Source organism: Anomaloglossus baeobatrachus, chromosome 2 (genome assembly GCF_048569485.1).
Source record: "Anomaloglossus baeobatrachus isolate aAnoBae1 chromosome 2, aAnoBae1.hap1, whole genome shotgun sequence".
Lineage (NCBI taxonomy): Eukaryota > Metazoa > Chordata > Amphibia > Anura > Aromobatidae > Anomaloglossus > Anomaloglossus baeobatrachus.
This window is the reverse complement of record NC_134354.1, coordinates 453,973,998-453,996,563: the sequence shown is the minus strand read 5'-3', so window position 1 is coordinate 453,996,563 and position 22,566 is coordinate 453,973,998. Positions and strand designations below refer to the sequence as shown.

Here is a 22,566-nt window from a genome sequence, read left to right as displayed (position 1 = left end):
CTTGGTTCACAAACAGAGATTTCCTACTAAGTCTACCATTACCAAATACTTAATCAGTATAGATAATATATTGAGAGTTTCACAACATCTCTTTAGAACATATGTATTCGAATTTGCATATTGCCATTTGAGGGCTTTTTTTTGCGGGATGAGTTGTACTTTTAAATTAAACCATAAGTTTTACCATATACTGTACTGGAAAACAGCAAAAAAATTGCAATAAAAAGTGTGATTACATGAAAAGTTTTTGAGATATTTTATTCACTGTGTTCACTATATGGCAACACTGATGTGTCGCTGTGATGCCTCAAGTCGGTTTGAGTTCGTAGACACCAAACCTGTATATGTTTACTTTTATCTAAGGGGTTAAAAAAAATCAAAAGTTTGTCCAAAAAAAAGTGGCGCACTTTTTGCGCCATTTTCCACGACCCACAGCATTCTCATTTTTTGGGATCTATGGCTTAGTGACGGCTTATTTTTTTCCGTCTCAAGCTGACGTTTTTAATGATACCATTTTTGTGCAGATACTATGTTTTGATCGCCTGTTACTGCATTTTGCTCAAAATTTTCAGCGACCAAAAAGCATAATTTTGGCACTTGAGGTTTTTTTGCCGCTATGCCGTTTACTGATCAGATTAATTGATTTTATATTTTAATAGATCAGGCTTTTCTGAACGCGGCTATACCAAATGTGTGTATATTTTTTAAAACCTTTAATTTTCAATGGGGTGATTTAAACTTAGGGGTTTGTTTAATTTTTTTTAAAACTTTTTTTTTTTTTTTTTTTTTTACTTTACTAGTCCTTCTAAAGGACTATAAGGATCAGCAGTCTGAGCACTTGTTAAATTTCTGTTGATCACAGCTACACAGCTGTGATCACCAGAAATACTCACCTCTTGTTATTGGCAGCAGTTAGCCGGGTAAAACAGGAAGTCAGTCATCACATGGTAGCACACCATGGCAACTATTGGCTCACAGTGATCACGTCACAGCGCCGCCAATGGGGCTGTGTAAGTGAAGATTTACCGCAGCGGGGATTTAAATCGCTCTGTCACATTTTGACAGTGCAATTTAAGGGGTTAACAGGTGCGAGTGGTGTTATGATTCAGGAACCAAGGAGGATCAAAAAAAATGCGAAAACCCAAAAGGTAACAGAGTGACTGGAACCTTAACGGACTGCAGACCTAATCCTGACACGCAACTAGAAGTAGCCGTGGGACGAGCCTACGATGACCTAGTCATCTCAACACAGCCGGAGAACTAAATATTCTTACAGATAGAGATATAAGAAAGCTAATCTGCCTCGGACCAATCCCAAAGATATAGATAGCCCCCCACATGTAAAGACTACGGTGATATAGGAAAACACAATACAAAGCAAGAAAAACAGATTCAGCAAAGGTGAGGCCCAAACTATCTTTATAGGAAAGGATAAGAAGGAGCACTGTCTGCAGCCATAAAAACCCTAATAAACACCAGCACGCCTGATATGGAAAAACCCTGAGGTCCCATAACCTCTCCCCCACTAAATCAGCACTCTGTTGCTGGAATCCAAAAACACTAATATAGATGAGGGACTGAATAAATACCAAGCATGACAAAACACATTGCAGAATCATGGAGCTAAGTATACAAAACACTTCTAGCAGGGAATGATCCAATTCCACCAAGAACTCCACACAGACAAAATAGGAATCAAGCATTAGTATTAAAGGAAAAAAAAAAAAAAAGACAAGAAAGTGGAAACAATAAACAGAGGGACAAAGACCACTTATCTGAGAGGAGTTCTGGTAGTGATCAGAGCTGGTTTCAGAATGTCCTTAACACACAGGATATCAATTGAGCACCGTCAAATAACAGGAGAAAACTGCTCAGTTATATAGTCCAATCTGAAATACCTGATTGCCAGTCCTCCACAGGTGTGTGGCTTTCATTCCACACATCAAGTGCACCACCAGCACTGACCACAAGAGGGAGCCCCAAACTGGAAAATTTATTGACAACAGAGTGGATCGCGGATCCACCCGTGTCTGTGGCAGCAGCCGCCAGCGATTACAACGGCTTAGGCTGTACCGGTACAGCCTGTGGTCGTTAAGAGGTTAAAGGAAGTCTGTCAGCACAGAATGACTGTTAGCACAGGCACGTGGCTGGCCATTTTAGTGCATATTCTAGCTTTAGAAGAATGAGAAAAGGGTGCAGGCAGATGGAAAAACAAAAACAAAGGTGGACTGAGCTGTTTGGACATGCCATAGGTGCACCAAACAGGCATTTTGTGCCAACAGACTCCCTTGAAAGCAACACTCTAACATTTGTTTTTTTTTATTTAAGCGCAGGAGTGGTGCCATTAACGAAAGATGCCTCAGCCTAATATTATACTAATCAGTTACAGTCTTCAGCTCTTCCCAGCGCCGTTCTGGTCCCAATGCACCATCATGTGACAGCAACTTCTGACTGGCTGGCAGTCAGAGCTAAGGGTTACAAGCTCTCAATGTACGTCTATGAGAGCCTCGTTTTGGCTCTCATAGACTTGATTTAAGTTGTGATTACTGGATCGCCTAGCAAAGACTGATCTGGCAGGTCATACACTACTGGAAATTGACTGGAACGGCGCCGAGAACAGATGAAGACGGGGGCTAATAAGTATGAGACTAAGGGGCACTTTGCACACTACGACATCGCAGGTGCGATGTCGGTGGGGTCAAATCGAAAGTGACGCACTTCCGGCGTCGCTCTCGACATCGTAGTGTGTAAAGCATTTTTGATACGATTAACGAACACAAAAGCGTCGTAATCGTATCATCGGTGTAGCGTCGGTCATTTCCATGAATTGGGAAAGACCGATGTTACGATGTTGTTCCTCGCTCCTGCGGCAGCACACATCACTGTGTGTGAAGCCGCAGGAGCGAGGAACATCTCCAACCTGCGTCCCGGCCGGCTATACGGAAGGAAGGAGGTGGGCGGGATGTTTACATTCCGCTCATCTCCGCCCCTCCGCTTTATTGGCAGCCTGCCGTGTGACGTCGCTATGACGCCGCACGACTTGCCCCCTTAGGAAGGAGGCGGTTCGCCTGCCAGAGCGACGTCGCAGGGCAGGTGAGTCCATGTGAAGCTGCCGTAGCGATAATGTTCGCTACGGCAGCTATCACCATGATATCGCAGCTGCGACGGGGCGAGGACTATCGCGCTCGGTATCGCAGCATCGGCTTGCGATGTCGTAGTGCGCAAAGTGCCCCTAAGAGCGGAGACTTTACATTAATGCCTCCACTTGTGCTAAAATAAAACAAAAAAAACGGAGTGGTGCTTTTAGGTTTAAAAACAGCTAAAAAGGGCTGAGAAATGTAAATTGTGTCTAGTTAAAACCAGAGCTTCACACTACTGCGGTAGCATAAATGGTCACCTGGCAGTTACAAATCGTGTTAAAATTATCACAACAGTGCAAGCTCTGCAATAGATTTGGAGTATCTTGCATAAAAGTGCTTTTTCTTATGCCAACTGTTAAGTGTATACATTATTTTTTGGGAGGGGGCACAAATCAATAAAACTAGCCAATTTGCTAGAAACACACACAAAAAAAAGGCGCAGCTTACAATAGATTCCTGGCGCACCCACCATAATGTGTGCCAATAGCTAAATGAATGAGTCCTAAAGCCAGGTTCACAGTGTAAGCTTTGACAGATCATGCAGTAGAGTAGAAATTATACTGCAGTGAGAAGGTAGAATTCAGCCACTGCTGCATTATATATGTACTTGGCACCAACCCTATATATGATAAATTAGTCTGGCTTGTCTACCTAGAACAAAGACTCTCTGAAGATAAATAGTCTTGAAGAGTAAGATTTTATTTAACCAGAGAGCAAGGTGCAGACTTATTTTTCCTCTCAACCTGCCATACCTTTTATGGAGAAAAATAAACCATGCCTTAGGATTAACTCCTGTATTAACTTTTCTGCACTAAAATTCTGTGTTCACATATTCTGTCACATATTTGGAATTTCTTTCATGTCTACTAGGCCTCTACAATATAAACACAGGCAGTGTACAGTAGCCATGGTGAAGAAAGTTACCCTATCCTCATGCTGAACTCAAATCTATTGTCATCCACATAGAATAAAAAATAATCAGCATCACAAATAGTCTGGAATACTTGTACATATAGTACATATACTTCCTTGGCTGTTTTCGCGCCTCTCATATAAGTTAATAGAGAAAGACAGACATGCACGGCCGGTCACCTCTCCATCATGTGACAGCTATCACATCAGGCAGGACAGTATTGGAGGCAGGTCTAATAGGATAGACACACAATCAGATTTTATACTTTGTATTCTTTCTTTTCTAAGGTTTTAAAAGCAGTAACATGAAAGTATATATCATCTGCAGGATTCTCTGAACATTGTGCCAAATGTGATGTGAACTCAGATGCTCTTTTTGTAGAAGTAAAGACCATGCTGTAGCTTGTCTCCATCCTGACAATACTAACTGCACTTATCTGCTATATATCTCTGGCAGTATATAGAGAAACACATTTCTTCCAAAATGTTATTATTGGACTTCTAAATAGAAAAAAAAAATGTTATGCATCCTGTGGGTTTTCTTAATTTGTATACTTTTATTGTTTACTTATTACACAGGCACCTGTGACACTATACTGCCAGGGTTAATGATGTATTGCTTCAGATCAGCCTATAGTTACTGACCACACATTCCAACAGACACCAGATGAAGTTAAGCTGGAGGGGGGGTATAAAATATGGCCAGTTTTATGCAATTTTTCACGCAGATATTGCCTTGCATTAGGGAGTTTCTCTCACATAACCATGAAAGTTAAAGATTTTCAGATATTTTTTTTTATTCCTAAATCCAACAGTAAGATGTATGTGGCGTACTATGCATGTGTGCAAATACCTACCGATCGCCATCTTCTCCCATTCCCAGCACAGTTTCAAGGGTGATCGGAATGTCACGGAGAATGGGAGACAGAAACCGATAAGTATTTCAACACATGCAAGCTACACACCAGATTTCGCAATAGAAGCTGCATCCGATATTACCGTATATACTCAAGTATAACCAAGTTTTTCAGCCCATTTTTTATGCTGAAAAAGCTGGGTCGGCTTATACTCGAGTGAGGTTGAAAAAATAAAAAAGGCACCACAAAATTCTCACCTGTCGTCCGTTCCTGCGCTGACCCTAGCAGGCTTCTTCCTGACCGCAGGCACACAATCCGCCTCCGTGATCGATGCAAGAGGCTGCCGCATCATACCATGAAGGAGCCCACACATTCTAGCATCTACCCTGCCATCATCGCTTTACTGCAGCTGACGGCTTTGCGGCCGCAAAGCATTCAACTGCAGGAAAGCGATGACATCAGAAGCCAGTGATGGCTCCGTGCACCCGCAGCGATCACAGAGGGGGTCTGTGTGCCAGCGGTCAGCAAGAACAGGTAAGGCCGGAGTCTCGCATCACATCACACGCTACAGCCTGACACTCTCCAGACTCAAGCGCCTCAGCTGCATAGAAATACATGCAGCTGACGCGCGCCTGTCAGGAGAGTGTGCGCCGTTCTGGGTGATGTGAGAGTCACCAGCAAATGTGACCCCGGTCTAAGAGAATGCGCAGGAACGGACGACAGGTGAGAATATTTGTATTTATTTTTTTGTGTATGTGAACGGCATAATACCTGTAGAGGACAAGCAGGGGACCTAAATGAGGACATTACTAAAGGATTGGGCACATTACTAGAGGGCTTATTACTACAGGGGGACATTGCTACAAGGGGCAAGCGGACAATGATACAATGGGCATACAAGGATGGGGCACATTGCTACAAGGGGCAAGCAAGGATGGGGTACATTGCATTTTATTATTATCCAGTTTTATTTGTAAACTAGCTGTGCTACACGGCTTCGCCCGGGTTAATAACTGCTGTTAACAAAATAGAAACCACAAAAATAGATATAAATGCAATTATAATGTCTCTTTCCCCGTCTGTCTCTTTCCCCGTCTGTCTTAATCTCTTTCCCTGTCTGTCTATCTATCTGTCACTTTCCCTGTCTGTCTATCTATCTGTCACTTTCCCTGTCTGTCTCTTTCCCTCTCTTTCCCTGTCTGTCTCTTTCCCTCTCTTTCCCTGTCTGTCTCTTTCCCTCTCTGTCTCTTTCCCTCTCTTTCCCTGTCTGTCTCTTTCCCTGTCTGTCTCTTTCCCTCTCTTTCCCTGTGTCTGTCTCTTTGTCTGCCTCTTTACCTGTCTCTCTCTTTCCCTGTCTGTCTCTTTCCCTCTCTTTCCCTGTCTCTCTCTTTCCCTCTCTTTCCCTGTCTCTCTCTTCCCCTGTCAGTCTGTCTCTTTGTCTGTCTCTTACCCTGTCTATGTCTGTTTCTTTCCCTGGCTGCATTGTGACACGCCAACATTCCATATAAGGGCGTGGCTGCGCATTCTTCTGAAGTTCTGGCTGCACTGTGGCTCCCAGCTCCCAGCTCCATTCGCTTTAATGGAGGCAGCTTTTTTGGCAAATAACTGTAAAGAGCGGGGTTAAAATTTCCCCTCAAAACATAGCCTATGACGCTCTTGGGTTCCAGAAGTGTGAGTGTGCAAAATTTTGTGGCTGTAGCTGCGACGGTGCGGATGCCAATCCCGGACATACACACACACATACACATTCAGCTTACATATTAGATTTACCTGTAGCTGCTGCATTTCCCACCCTAGGCTTATACTAGAGTCAATAAGTTTTCCCAGTTTTTTGTGGTAAAATTAGGGGCCTCGGCTTATACTCGGGTGGGCTTATACTCAAGTATATACGGTAAATACCGTAGCTCTTTAGTTCAAATATTTTTATATTTAAATATGGGGATAACAGAAAAGGGTCATTCCATGTCAAGTGGACCAGTGGTCCCCACTCGACCTTCTCCGATTTTGCTGAAAATTTATAAGGATGTACATGTATGTTTGAAAAGAGGTTCTGTAAATTTTTAGGGCCAGATCTCAAATACATTGGGCACTGTTGACCTTTCACTGGAGGGTCCACCAAGCCTGCGGCTTCAGCTAAGAGGATTTTGCAAACTTTGGCACAAAGCCATTAGAGTTCTATACTGGCTATGATGCTGAAATTTGGCATACTAGCTCAACTTTTGCTGCTAAACACGATAAAATTATCACCGGCTATGACAAAACAATATTTCAGCCGCAAGTTTGTGTCAAAGCAGCTTGTAAAACGCCTCGCATAAAATGTATGCCTAACTTTGCCATATATAACTCAAGACCAAAAACCAATAGTAACTGGTGCCTTACCCTGTACACCAAACATCTACATGACTTTGTATTGCTGCAATATCACGGTCAAAGCATATGTATTTGTGGAAATATTCACACCCACATATGATGACAAACTTAAAAAAAAACCCGAATTTTACCTATTTTTAGGTCAAATTTCTCAAAAACGGTACCCCTAAAATATATTAATTCTGATATCATTAGAAAGAGCACATTTTTCTCTACAAGGATCATTGGTTTTTTTTTTGGAGTCTCTCAGTTTAAGAAAAGAAAAATGCCACTGAACATGGTGTTATTTATTAATACGCAATGAATGCTAACTGCACTATTCAAACCCTTGCGCTGGTCCATGGTGGTTATACCACAACCAATTCCCTAAGAATTGGTATTATAATCCTATTAAGAATTGTAATAATGCTGTCTTTCGAGAATTGGCAGCCCCATCGCCTAGGAGCCATGGCCGATAGCCGTGCAAAATGCCACTGAACATGGTGTTATTTATGCGCGTAATGCATTGATTTTGTGTTTGATTTTGAGATTCTTATCACATGTTAGAGTTGTATTGTTGCTAGCAATGTCTATTATAATCAAAAGCCTATAAACCTTTTTATTTATGAAAAGTTATTGACTAATAATAATAACTAATAATAAGTAATCAGTGATTGCTCACGACATGACACAGTTGCAGTCCACACTTTCTTAACAGTAATTGTGGAGTATCTCAAGACTCTCATCTATGGGATTCGTCATATCCACTACTTCAGCGATGGATCTGCAGCCCAGTACAAAAATTTCAAAAATTTTCTCAAACTTGTGCCACCACAATGCTGATTTCAATATCAGCGCTGAATGGAATTTTTTCGGTACCAGTCATGGAAAGTCGCCCTGTGATGGGATTGGAGGGACAGCAAAGAGGTTGGCAGCTCGTGCCAGTCTTCAACGCCCAACTGAAAACCAAATACTGATCCAGGTGGATTTATTCAACTTTTGCAACGAGCAACTGCATGGAATCAAGTTTTACATTTCAAGGGTGTCATATGACCCATCATCTTTCATTGCCCATGTAGATAGATCTGTCAGATCAGAAATGCCTTTTGTGCCAATTGCAAACCTCCAGCCAGGGCAATACATTTCCTGCATTTACGATAGGAACTGGTGGATTGGAAATATTTCTGAAATTTCAGTCGACGACCATGATGCATTAATAAATTTTATGCATCCTCATGGACCAGCTAGCTTCTTTCACTGGCCTGTGAGAAATGATACATGCTGGATTCCCGAGCAGTCGATCATTGCAATAATTCCAGCACCAGCTGCAACAGCAATGGGCCGACAATACAGCTTCTCTGAAACGATTATGTTGCAAATTCAGCAACAATTCCAGACCACTTAGACTGAACATTATGGCTTGGGAACCAACAAAAGATACCCAATATTAGGCTTGGATCCTAGGCAAAGACACCCACCCTCAGGCTTCGGAACCTGCGATAAAGAGACCGCCCGCGGCTGGTCTTGCATGGCTATCGGCCATGGCTTCTAGGCGATGGGGCTGCCAATTCTCGAAAGACAGCATTATTACAATTCTTAATAGGATTATAAGACCAATTCTTAGGGAATTGGTTGTGGTATAACCACCATGGACCAACGCAAGGGTTTGAATAGTGCAGTTACCATTCATTGCGTATTAATAAATAACACCATGTTCAGTAGCATTTTTCTTTTCTTAAACTGAGAGACTGCAAAAAAAAAAAACAAAAAACAATAATCCTTGTAGAGAAAAATGTGCTCTTTCTAATGATATCAGAATTAATATATTTTAGGGGTACACTTTTTGAGAAATTTGACCTAAAAATAGGTAAAATTCGGGTTTTTTAAGTTTGTCATCATATGTGGGTGTGAATATTTCCACAAATACATATGCTTCGACCGTGATATTGCAGCAATGTAAAGTCATGTAGATATTTGGTGTACAGGGTAAAGCACCAGTTACTATTGGTTTTTGGTCTTGAGTTATATATGGGCAAAGTTAGGCATAAATTTTATGCAACAAGTTTTACAAGCTACTTTGACACAAATCTGCGGCCGAAATATTGTTTTGTCATAGCCGGTAATAATTGTATCGTGTTTAGCAGCAAAGGTTGAGCTAGTATGCCAAATTTCAGCATCATAGCCAGTATAGAACTCTAATGGCTATGTGCCAAAGTTTGCAAAATCCTCTTAGCTGAAGCCGCAGGCTTGGGGGGGGCCTCCAGTGAAAGGTCAACAGTGCTCAATGTATTTGAGATCTGGCCCTAAAAATTTACAGAACCTGTTTTCAAACATACATGTACATCCTTATAAATTTTCAGCAATATCAGAGAAGGTCGAGTGGGGACGATTTTTAAAACTGGTCCACTTGATGTAGAATGACCCAAAAAGAAAAAAAAAAAAAAAAAAAAGGAAAGGAATTAGGTAGAGGGAAACCAGTATTAGGCTCTGTGCGCACTAGTGTGTTTTACCCGCAGATTTACCCACGGATTTGCAGCGGAAATTTCTTGAGAAATGTCTGCAATCTTTGTGCAGACATTTCCCAGCAAATTCTATAAGAAAAAAAATAGCTGTGCGCACGCTGCGGATTTTTCTCAAGAAATTTCCTTGAGAAGAATTTCTCGAGAAAATTTTTTGAGAAAATGAGCATGTCAATTCTTTTCCGCAGGTACCCTGCGGATTTCGGCAGTAAAGCCTGCAAAATCCGCAGGGAACCACCCGCGAAAAATCGCGGCAAATTCGCGGCTATTCCGTGGCTAATCCGCATGCGGAATTGGTGCGGATTTTTTCCGGAGGTCCGGAAATCTTTCACTCCCAGAAGTTTCTCAAGAAATTTTCTTGAGAAAATTCACATTTCTAGTGCGCACATAGCCTAAAACATTTAAGGACTAGACGGAAAAGAAATAAATCAATGAACAAATATATAATGAACAAGTACAATTTTGTATTACATCATGCAAATAAAATGTTATATTTAAAACTATGCATTTTGGAAAAAAAAAATATCTAAACAATATAAAAACAGTCTAGACCAATGTTGTATGGCTCAGTGATGTTCAAATCTCCCAAAATATCTTTTTATAGTTTCTTTTAAAGTCACTTTGTATTCATATATGTTAGACGAAAATATGTTGATGATTTTAGCAAGAGTGGGATCTGTAGTTTGCTAACTATTTGGTCACTATTAGGTGCTCTGTAACCAAGATCTCTAGACCTGATAAGGCTGTGACACGCCACATCAGGCTCACTTTAATGGTTTAACTTCAAGATAGCTCAATCAATCTCAGATTGGTGGGGATCTTAGGGGTACTTCTCACATAGTGATATCACTAGCCAGATCGCTGCTGAGTCACAGATTTTGTGACGAACCAGTGATCTCATTAGCGATCTCTCTGTGTGTGACACTAAGCAGCGACCTGGCCCCTGCTGTAAAATCGCTGACCGTTACACACTGTTCTGGTTAATTTTTTGCTCGTTGGTCTGGTTGTGCTGCACAGCGAGTTACCAGCATACACCGCTTAGCTCCCTGTAGCCAGGGTAAATATCGGGTAACTAAGCAAAGCCCTTTGCTTAGTAACCCGATGTGTACCCTGGCTATGTGTGCAGGGAGCCAGCGCTAAGCGGTTTATGCTGGTAACCAGGGTAAATATCGGGTAACTAAGCAAAGCACTTTGCTTAGTTACCCGATATGTACCCTGGTTACCAAGCGTAGCATCGTTACACGAGTTGCTGGTCGCTGGTGAGATCTGCCTAACTGACACCTCACCAGCGACCATGTAGTGACGCACCAGCAATCCTGAACAGGTCGTATCGTGGTCGGAATTCGCTGGTACATTGTTTAGTGAGACGGTACCCTTACACAGGACTAAACAGCTGTTATTAGTTTGGTGCCTGGATGTAAACAATGAACTGAGCTGAGCAGCACAGCTCACCTATACTCCTAACCAGAAGCTCCTCTGCAGTACAAAGTAGTGGCTGCTACACACTGAACAGAGCTTTGCTGCTCAGCTCCTTACAATTTTTACATAGGGCTGTATGGCGCCCCTGAGGCTTCAGTCGCCACAGAGGTACTGCGTGGTCTCGTTCCACATACGACAGTGGAGTGACTTGGCTGCAGACGGGGATCCAGTCCCTAGAGGAGAAGAACCAACATGCTTGTCCAGTAAAACCGGATGCTAAGGATACAGCTAGTACCGAAGTCAACTCCACACACGAATCTGCTGGAAGGTAACCATAAAGGGCTAAGGGACAGAGCTTCAAGCCACCCTGTAGGGTCTGCGGACAGCGGCTCAGAGCACTGTGTGCATAGGTGCGGGACAGGAGGGTGAGAAGTCAGTGCAGGAAGACGACCATGGAAGGAACATAAGAAGGGTGCACCGATCTTGACCTCCGAACTACCCGGGATCGACTGGAGCCCATCACAGTGGAACCCAGTACTCCAAAGGCGGTCACTGACTAGTCGTGTTACCTTGGAACCTGCTACAGTGAGTAAAAACCTTGAGACCGCATCCCTGTATAGCTCTGTTATTCGCCTGTGGCCCTGAACCCCCACCATCACCGACTACTACCCTCCATTGGCCCTGGGGCCCAGCTCTACCTGTGGAGAGCTATACCAACTCAGCTGCGTCACCATCTGCCCCAGAGATCCCATCCCACAGCATCGGCTATCTCTGGCTGAGTACCACAGGTAGCGTCACGAATAACTATCATCGTCCCTTGTAAATAACCCCCTTTTTATAACGATACCACCGGGGTCACAGAACCGGGCCTTGCCGCCGTGACATCCCTCCCCCCAGACAAGGACCGGCCCGGTAAGAACTGCCCCACGGCCTCGTCGCGGGCGTGTCAGCTGACCTGGAGCTAACAACAGCTGAGCAGTGGGAGTGCTGGGTATGGGACCTTCACCCAAAGATAGGTCATCAATATTATATGCCTGAATAATCTTGGTGAATGCACTCCACAAAGTAGTATTTCTAGCATTCTCATTTCTGATTTCTATACATACACAGCATTAGAAACTTGTATGAAAAATGCAGCGTTCCTTCAAATAGAGCTATACTTTCATAAAAATATTGCATGCAACTAAAGTTTCCCTGCTTTTCCTTAATATATTGGTGCACAAAGGTGAATAATCTGATTTACTAGTTGAAATAAGACTAAGTTGTCCTAGCTTGGTGTCAGAGAGAGCAAAAAGCTTTTCCTGCTCTTAAAAACCAAACCAAACATATTATTTCTTGACCACATTAAAGTTATTGCCACACAAGATCCTCATATCCTAAGGACATGCATTTTTTTTTATTTTTTTTAAAGTTCCAGATGACAACTATAAAGAGGAAGACAAAAAAAATATGATGTTGAAACAGGCTCAATGTAATAGTCTGTGCATTGTCAGTAGTGTCTGTGTATGAGCTTCTTGTTTCAAGCACTGCCAGCATAAATATCAAGGGCAAACATTAAATTATAATTACAGCAAAGCATCCAATTAACATTACCACAATTTACACGGCCCTGCTAAGGATATATTTTGCATTCTCACAAAAAACACAGTAATATATATACACACTAAAAAGCATGAAGAAAAGGATGAAAAGCAAACACCTGTTAATAGGAGAATGAGCACATATTCTATGTTCATTCCACATCTAAGATGCCCAGGAAACCTATTATACCTCTCTATATGCTATATTGCCAATGTATGTAAAGCGCTGTGGGATTAATAGCGCTACATAACTGAATAAAATTAATTATTATAATTATTATATGTTTGGACCACTTCCTTGAGTTTATTCTTTTTATTTATTCCTTTTGTTTGTTATTTTCAGTACTTCTTATTGGTTAGTATTCTGAATTAGGTTGCTGTATAAAAAAAAATAAAAAATACCGTATTTTTCGCTTTATAAGACGCCTGATTATAAGACGCACCCCCAAATTTGGTGAAGGAAAAGAGAATTTATTTTTTTTTAATGTTAAATGGGGTCCATCTTATAATGCCAGTGTCCGTCTAACAAATCATATAGGGTATATGTCCCTCATAGCCCCCCATCCTAAAATTAGCCCCCCTTAATCTGGATATGACCCCCTTATATTGAAAATAGCCCCCTTGTGCTGGGACACGTCCCCCTGTGCTGCCCATGGCCCCTATAGATGTTACACCTCCCCTGTGTTAGATATGCCCCCCATGTGTGCTGCCCATGGCCACTATAGATGGCACATCTCCCCTGTGTTAGATATGCCCCCCATGTGTGCTGTCCATGGCCACTATAGATGGCACATCTCCCCTGTGTTAGATATGCCCCCCATGTGTGCTGTCCATGGCCACTATAGATGGCACATCTCCCCTGTGTTAGATATGCCCCCCATGCGTGCTGCCCATGACCACTAAAGATGGCACATCTCCCCTGTATTAGATATGCCCCCATGCTGCTGCCCATAATAAAATAAAACACTCTTTCCTTATCTAACACAGGGGGGATCATGTGCGATCAAAGGAGGGCGCAGGCAGATATAATATGCCCCGCTGCCCCAGCACCACGCTGATGTGGACAGCGGCTGTGCATATTATATGAGCGGGAGCAGGAGATCAAACGCTGCCACCCGCAGCTGTCACCTGCCCCCAGAGCGGACCCTGCAGTAATAATATAATATTATATATATATATATATATATATATATATATATATATATATATATATATATATATATATATATATATATATATATATATATATATATATATATATATATATATATATATATATATATATATATATACACACATGCATATATACGCACACACATACATATATACACATACATATATATATATATAAACGCAGCTAACTGCGTTAGTTACCACAGATAATGGCACAATAACGCAGGGAGCAACCAGCGGTAAAAACGCACCAAAAACGCACCACATCGCGGTAAAAACGCAGGTGAGTTTTTGGTGCGTTTTTTAACACAGGTGCACTAATCCTTCACTCTCAAGACATTTTCTTAAGAAATTTCTTAAGAAAAATCCTTTTTCTAGTGTGCACATAGCCTAATAGTTATGTATAAGTAGCAGATCCCAAGTATAATCTGATCTCCCCTATTATTATAGAGCTGCATAACTAACAGACATTAAGAATAGGGATGAGGGAATTACTTGGTGTACCTAATGAGCATTTTGATGCTCACAGCGCTCAGTACTCATTTACAGAGTATAACGGAAGTCACTGGGGAACATGAGCATTTTTCTGGAAGAATTTCCGGAAAAATACTCGAGTTCCCCATTGACTTCCATTGTACTCTGAAAACAAGTACCAAGCATCAGAGCATCAAAATGCTCATTAGGCGAACCAAGCTGTTCCCTCATCCCTAATTAAGTTATCACAACTTCCCAGTTAAAGGGTTTTTTTTTTGAGTATTTTAGTCCTGCTTTTTGTTAAGTTAATATAAGTTAAAATCTTACTTGCCCCCTGCTGCATCAGAGCTTCCTTTCCATTGCTGCCCCCAGTTTTGCTGACAGCAATGGTGATGACTAGCGATGGGCGGGCACTACAATGCTTGAATGCTCGTTTCATAGTTTTTAAGGTTGAAGGGAGACTCTAAGGGCGGCTTTGCACGTTGCGACATTGCACGTGCGATGTCGATGGGGTCAAATCGAAAGTGACGCACATCCGGCGTCACAGTCGATATCGCAACGTGTAAAACCTTTTTGATACGATGAACGAGCGCAAAAGCGTCCTTATCGTATCATCGCTGCAGCCTCCGACATTTCCATAATGCCAGTGCAGCGACAGGTGTCATGTTGTTCCTCGCTCCTGTGGCAGCACACATCGCTGTGTATGAAGCCGCAGGAGCGAGGAGCTTCACCTTACCTGCCTCCCGGCTGCAATGAGAAGGACGGAGGTGGGCGGGATGTTTACATCCTGCTCATCTCCGCCCCTCCACTTCCATTGGCTGCCTGCCGTGTGACGTCGCTGTGACGCCGCACGACCCGCCCCCTTAGGAAGGAGGCGGGTCGCCAGCCAGAGGGACGTCGCACGGCAGGTATGTGCATGTGAAACTGCCGTAGCGATAATAATCGCTACAGCAGCTTTCACTAGATATTGCACGTGCGACGGGGGCGGGACTATCGCTGCAGCATCGGTAACACATTGTTACCGATGTCGCAGCGTGCAAAGCCCGCCTAAGTCCATCTAGTTCAACCCGTAGCCTAACATGTTGATCCAGAGGAAGGCAAAAAAAACCCAATGTGTCAAATAAGCTCCAATGGGGAAAAAAAATTCCTTCCTGACTCCACATACGGCAATCAGACTAGTTCCCTGGATCAACACCCTGTCATAAAATCTAATATACATAACTGGTAATATTATATTATCGATTCGAGCAGGTCAAACGCGCAGATGAGCAGTGAGCATTATGGAAAGTCAATGATTGGCCTATTGGATTCTCCACCCACATACAGCAAGCCATAACTAGAGCATTTCTGGAGGGAGGTGGTTTTTTTTTTTTGCTACACTAAGGGTGAGTGCCCATTATCAGTGTTTACAGTGTTTTGCATGCAGCATGCATCAGCTACGTACAAAACGCTGTGCTGTACAGTACAAGCACAATGGATAGGATGTCTAGAAATCCCATGCCAACTTTGTGTGTGCAGCACACAGCGAAGACTGACATGGTATGGCTTTCCGAGGCCGCAGCATGTCAATTCTTCACTGTGGAGTCGCAAGTGTCCTCCGTAGGGAGAAGACAAGCGAGACACCGAATCACCCCAAGCCCCGAACGTGGGCACGACCAGCTGCGGTCTCCTGCAGAGGGGACTCTCAGCCCCGCAGCGGGTCCTGATCGTGGGCGCATAGCCTGTCAGAGAATGTTGTTCTATCCCTCAGGAGAACCATTCAGAGACTGGCAATGGCTCTGCCTGGGGTGCCTGCACATATCATGCAGTGAAGCAAGCCTGTGCATTGTGGTCATTGTTTCACGGACGAAATATCAGAGCACCAGTGGTACTTGGCCTTCCTCCGCGAGTACCCGGATGTTCAAGTGACTAACTAGCAGTGCCTAACACGCTCACTCGTAACTAGTCACGACGACCGTACAATACTCCTTGAGTGCTGCAGCAAGGACCTAGGCTCAATGATCAGACAGCACAAGAGAGACAGAGGGCATGTGCTCATGAAAATACTGGACTCATTAGTATGGGAATAAATTAATATTATAGTTCAGGTGTATTTTATGATCCTTGGTTTTAGCCCAAATGGCAAAATGGTTTGGGTAAATAGGGGGGTAAATAGGAGAGTACACCTCTCCCCATACTATACTTCCCTTACATAGTGCAGCATATTTGGACGATGGATCAGTCCATGTCTGATTCTTGGTACCGCTATCCAACAGATTATATCAGGGGACGCTGCCTCTGGGATCCTTACTGATGTTGAGACTGAAGCAGCCCCCTCTCCTGTCTTTCCCTGCAAAATAGCACCCTGGCCACCACCTGTGCAGGGGAACTGCAGCACTGATCCATTCAGCAGAACTGGACTGGTAGCAGCTTCCCTGCAAAGTGGGGTGTAGGGGCAACAATGAACAAATACACACTTTATTCTTATGAACTGTGGGATCCAAGTGATTAAAACACTCTCAGATCATAAAATGATGGCATATCCTACTGACATCTTCACTTTATAAGATGGAAAATCCCTTAAATAGCTAACTCGTATGCATTTGAATATTCCTGTTCATTGAGGCTCACTAACAAATCCAACGTCCCAACCAAAAAGCACCTTCTATAAGACATACAGTATAATGCTGTGGCAACAGCCTTATATCTGAATAAACCCTATCCAGAAAATATAGGAGTACAGTGGGTACGTGTAAGGGGTGTCCCCTGGTCATTTCTGGCAATATCTCATTCCTCATGTACAGTGGGTACAGAAAGTATTCAGACCCCTTTAAATTGTTCACTCTTTATTTCATTGCAGTCATTTAGTAAATTCAAAAAGTTCATTTTTTGCTCATTAATGTACACTCTGCACTCCATCTCGACAAAAAAACAAAAACAAATGTAGAAATTTTTGCAAATTTATTAAACAAGAAAAACTAAAATATCACATGGTCATAAATATTCAGACCCTTTGCTCAGACACTCATAGTTAAGTCACATGCTGTCCATTTCCTTGTGATCCTCCTTGAGGCCTCTGTCACACGTCCCTGAAAAACACGCACGTTTTTCACGGACGTGTCAGAGGTGCGGATTGCCCTTGGTGTGCTGTGTACATGGCCTATGTGTGTTCTCCGTGTGTTATCCGTGATAACACACGGAGAACGGGAACTTTCTACTCACCTGTCCCTGGCGTCGCTGTCCGTGGTGCTGAACTTCGGTCTCCGGTCCTGCCGACTCCCCGCTGCTGCTGCTTCCGGCCGCAGTGAAGTGAATATTAAATGAGCATAATGAGCGGCGGTCGGCAGGAAGTGGCAGCAGCGGTAGAGACTGCAGGGCTGGAGAAGGTGAGTAAAGGTTTGGTTTTTTTTAAATGACATGTCTTTTCTCCGGCGTGTGTCACACGGAACACATCCGTGTGGTCCGTGTGTGTTCCGTGTGACACGTTTGCGTTGTGTGACACCCGCGATGCCGGAGAAAAACGGACATGTCGGCGTATGGAGCACACGGGCACACGCAAGTACGGAACGGACACACGTTCCGTGCAAAAATACTTACGTGTGCCCGAAACTATAGGAAAACATATGTCAACGTGTGCCTGTGTCTCCGGTACATGAGAAAACTATGCATACACGTACCGGAGGCACGAACGTGTGACAGAGGCCTGAGATGGTCCTACTCCTTCATTGGAGTCCAGCTGTGTTTAATTAAACTGATAGGACTTGATTTGGAAAGCCACACACCTGTCTATATAAGGCCTCCCCGCTCACAGTGCATGTCAGACCAAATGAGAATCATGAGGTCAAAAAGAACTGCCCAAGGAGCTCAGAGACAGAATTGTGGCACGGCACAGATCTGGCCAAGGTTACAAAAGAATTTCTGCTGTACTCAAGGTTCCTAAGAGCACAGTGGCCTCCATAATCCTTAAATGGAAGTTGTTTGGGACCACCAGAACTCTTCCTAGACCTGGCTGTCCAGCCAAACTGAGCAATCGTGGGAGAAGAGCCTTGGTGAGAGAGATAAAGAAGAACCCCAAGATCACTGTGGCTGAGCTCCACAGATGCAGTAGGGAGATGGGAAAAAGTTCCACAAAGTCAACTATCACTGCAGCCCTCCAGCAGTCGGGCCTTTATGGCAGAGTGGCCCGACGGAAGCCTCTCCTCAGTGCAAGACATATGAAAGCCAACATAGAGTTTGGAAAAAAAAAAAAAACACATGAAGGACTCTCAGACTATGAGAAATAAGATTCTCTGGTCTGATGAGACAAAGATAGAACTTTTTGGTGATAATTCTAAGCGGTAGTGATGTGTCGTTCGCGAACGATCCGACACAAAGATTGGGCTCCCTGCAGTGACTTACAGGAGCAGGATCACCAGTGTGAGCCACTAAAATCTCTAAGCAGCTCTTTTCGCCACCAAAACCCCGCGCACCCGCAGTTAAACTTCGCCTACTCAACAATCTGGTCGCTTGTAAATGGGCGTGGTTTAGCCACAGGTGGGCGGGGTTTTGGCGGCGTGACTATAATCTTAAATATGTGTTCACATGGGGTGAACACATATTTAATAAGGAGCCGAGAATGATCTGAAAGATCCGGCTCTTTTTGGTGAGCGGAGCCATGGGAACCGGATCACCAAAAAGAGCCGGACTGCCCATCACTACTAAGCGGTATGTGTGGAGAAAACCAGGCACTGCTCATCACCTGCCCAATACAATCCCAACAGTGAAACATGGTGGTGGCAGCATCATGCTATGGGGGTGTTTTTCAGCTGCATGTACAGGACGAGTGGTTGCAATTGAAGGAAAGATGTTTTTTTTATGTCGAGATGGGGTGCAGAGTGTACATTAATGCGCAAAAAAATGAACTTTTTGATTTTACTAAATGACTGCAATGAAACAGAGAATGGAAAATTTAAAGGGGTCTGAATACTTTCCATACCCACTGTACATGAGGAAGGAGATATTGCCAGCGATGACCAGGGGACACGCCTTACATGAGGAGGAATGGTGATCTGAGCATCTAAATAGGAAAGGGTTCTTTACAGTTACAGTAGTCAGACTGTGTATGCACCGTGGCAGATAATATATCAGCATTTAAAAAAGGCCTGGATGTTTTTCTAATAACCAGTCACATTGTAGGTTATAACTATTCTAGCAGAAGATAATGTCGAGAAAAATTAAATTTAATGGAGCAAAATCTTTTTATTTTAAGCCATGTAATTATGTAGACTAAGTCACTGACGGGGTTACTGCATCTCATGCACTCCGAGGGTGGCAGGTGGGAGGCCAACCTAATCTAACCAGCAAAAAATAAGAAGTGAATAAGCGACATCTTCATGGACCAGATCATTTTATAGTCAGGTCACAATGCCATTGCCTATATTATCTATCATCGGATTATTTTTATATATAGAGCTTATTAATAATTGTAAGGAAGAGAGAAAAAAAAAAAAAAAAAAAAAAACCACACAAGCCCATTAATAGTGTGTGCCCACCTGCAGTTTTTCCGGAGGAAGACACTTCATTCTAATTGCTTTTATTTAGCGCTTTTTCAGGTAGGTTATGGAAAAAGATGTCGTGTACACGTATCCTTGACATCCATTTACACTGCAATATTATCATGAGCAGGCACTCCTAGCAACACACTTTCACAATAATTGGTCTTGTAATCAGGCTGCCGATCACCCACGCTAAATACTCATTTGTTGGGTGAAATGATCTTTGATTCCTGGCCAGATCATGATTCTCAGCATCTGGAGGTGACACAATGGCAGCCTATACACCTCAAGTGGTCTATTAAGCTATGTGCGCACGCTGTATCTTTGTGGGGACTACAAAGATGCACATTTTTGGTCCCAAAAAACGCTCCCTTAGCATGCATTTTTTGCCACATTTTACTGCGTTTTTTTTACAGCATTTTTGCCTAATGCGTTTTTAAGTCAAACCTATTGACGGGAAGAGCTCAAAAACGCTGGCAGAAAGAACTGACATGCTGCATCCTTGTGGCCACCACAGCCAAAAAAAAGCTGCAACGTTCGCACAGCCAAAATGAAATCTCAGAGATTGCTAGGGAAGGAAATACATGTAGTTTTGGGACCAAAACTGCACCCAAAAAAACGCAGCATGCGCCCAAAGCCTTACAGATCGTTCTGTAGGCACCTGGAGGATGGTCTACTACCAGGCTATTGTCGATTGGACCCATCTACTGACCGGTGGTCATTTACTGCAGCACAACCAGGCGATGGAAATATTCTTAGATCACTTACAAGTGTAGATTGAAGATTCCGGGCCTCGGTACATAACACAAGCATAAAGCTCCAATTCCATTATGGTGATCGGTGGTCATTTAGTGCCGCCTTTACACAGTGCCACGCCACATCACTGCCATCTGGAGAGACTATGCCGGGCAACCTCTACACCAGGCACCAGTGTGGCATTGGTTACACCTGCTTTATATGCCACTGGCCATAACGTGAGCCAGAAAGAGTATGACAATGTACCCATCATGTCTGGGCGGACACACCATTGGTACAATCTGGGCAGGGCACAAGAAAGGGGGCCCATATCTACCTCCAAAGCAGGTGGAATTGTGCATGTTGATGAGCTCCTGGGAAGGGCCCATATATTGTGCATGCACAGGGGCCCTCCACCATGTATATATTGGCATTGTGACCAAGTAGTGGGGACATTTTCTGTCATGTATCTAAAGCCATCTGCTGCACGAGTGACAATGCCATGTGCGAGCAGTGCCCCCTGGCACCATTTACTATGCACACCAGCAATATACAGGACAGGCAGCTATGCCAAGTAATGCCTGAGTCATCCAGCTGCGGGCAGCAGTCACAGGGGCGTCCTCCCCCTGCCCAGGTAACAATGCCCAGGGCACTGCCCTCCCCCTCACCTTCTTATGCTTCTCCTGGTACGGCAGTGCCAGCCAGGGCATGTCCTTGAGGAAGAGCTGCCATTTCTTCTGCTCGGGGTCCGAGGAGATGAATACGATCTCCAGCCGGTCCCGGGTCTTGCAGTAGAAGTCGCTGAGGCTGGGCAGCAGCTGCAGGCAGGGAGCGCTCACCCCGCAGCCGAACAGCAGCCCGATGAGAGACACCCGGGAGCGCAGAGCCTGGACGTCCACCTCCTCCCGCTCCGCCGTCACCAGCTTCTCCCCCAGCAGCTCCAGCAGCAGCCCGGAATCCTCCCCCTGCAGCCCGGGGCCCGACATGCTGCTGCTCGGCCCGGGGCCCCGTGTCCTGCGGTACTACGGGCTTCAGAGACGCGCTCCCCGGCGGCCGGGAGGGGACGAGCCGTGTGCGCCACACGAGCCGCGCCGGAGTCCGGGCTGCAATGAAGCGATTGGCTGCAGCAGACGGAGCCGGCTGCACGGGGGCAGAGTGGGGGAGGAGAGCGGGCGGCTGTGTGAGAGTGCCACCTGGGCGCCATGTACGGACCTTCAGGGAACTCCACTCACAATATCTACTCACAATCCCCACTCACAATATCTACTCACAATCCCCACTCACAGTATCCCCTCACATTATCCTCAGTGTTGTCATTTCTAATGTGTCCCCAGCCAGAGCTGCCTCCCTCCCGCCTTTTTTACCTCAAGTCTCAAAACTGCTGCTGACAGAACTCTACTCTTAAAAAAAAAAAACTTTTTTTGCTGATAAAGTCAATCATTTCATATGGCTTTATTTTATCAAGATTTGTTTTGAAGTCTGGGGGAAAAAAGCCATATATAAAACAACAAAAAGCGTGGAACAACAGTTCTTTATCCACAATATAGTTGGACCGAGTCTTTTTGCCCGAACCGTCATGTTTTTATGCCAGCTTTCTGCAATTTGCATTTGCTGTAAAATTTTGCAACATTTAGCAGTTTTACGCTAATTCCAGCCAGGTTCGCCAAAATGGGCAGAGTGGGCCAAAGCCTATCCATCGAATTCATCACAATATATAGCACTTTAGGCACTTTTTGGCAATTTCACCAGAAATATTTAGTATGGCAATTTCACCAGAAAAATACTCCAAACCATGATTTCTAGCGAATGTGCACCTCATAATGACAAAGGTGCACCTTGCCCAGGCGGTGCCTTTATGAAGATTATCGTACCCCAAAGGTATGTCCGTGCACAAT

At 44.0% G+C, this 22,566-nt stretch overlaps 1 protein-coding gene across 2 annotated transcripts in view; it reads right to left on the bottom strand.

Annotated features, from left to right (window-relative positions):
• The window catches only part of NXN (nucleoredoxin), a 235,729-nt gene extending 213,934 nt beyond the window's left edge, over positions 1-21,795 (bottom strand). The window contains exon 1 of one of the 2 annotated variants that reach the window (XM_075336309.1): positions 21,340-21,795. In XM_075336309.1, coding sequence (XP_075192424.1) covers positions 21,340-21,657 — 318 coding nt within the window. In that variant the 5' untranslated portion in view covers positions 21,658-21,795. Of the gene's footprint in view, positions 1-20,704; positions 20,765-21,339 lie in introns of those variants that run through there. The other variant, XM_075336310.1, reaches the window with a different exon arrangement.
• Positions 21,796-22,566: the final 771 nt, after the last annotated feature.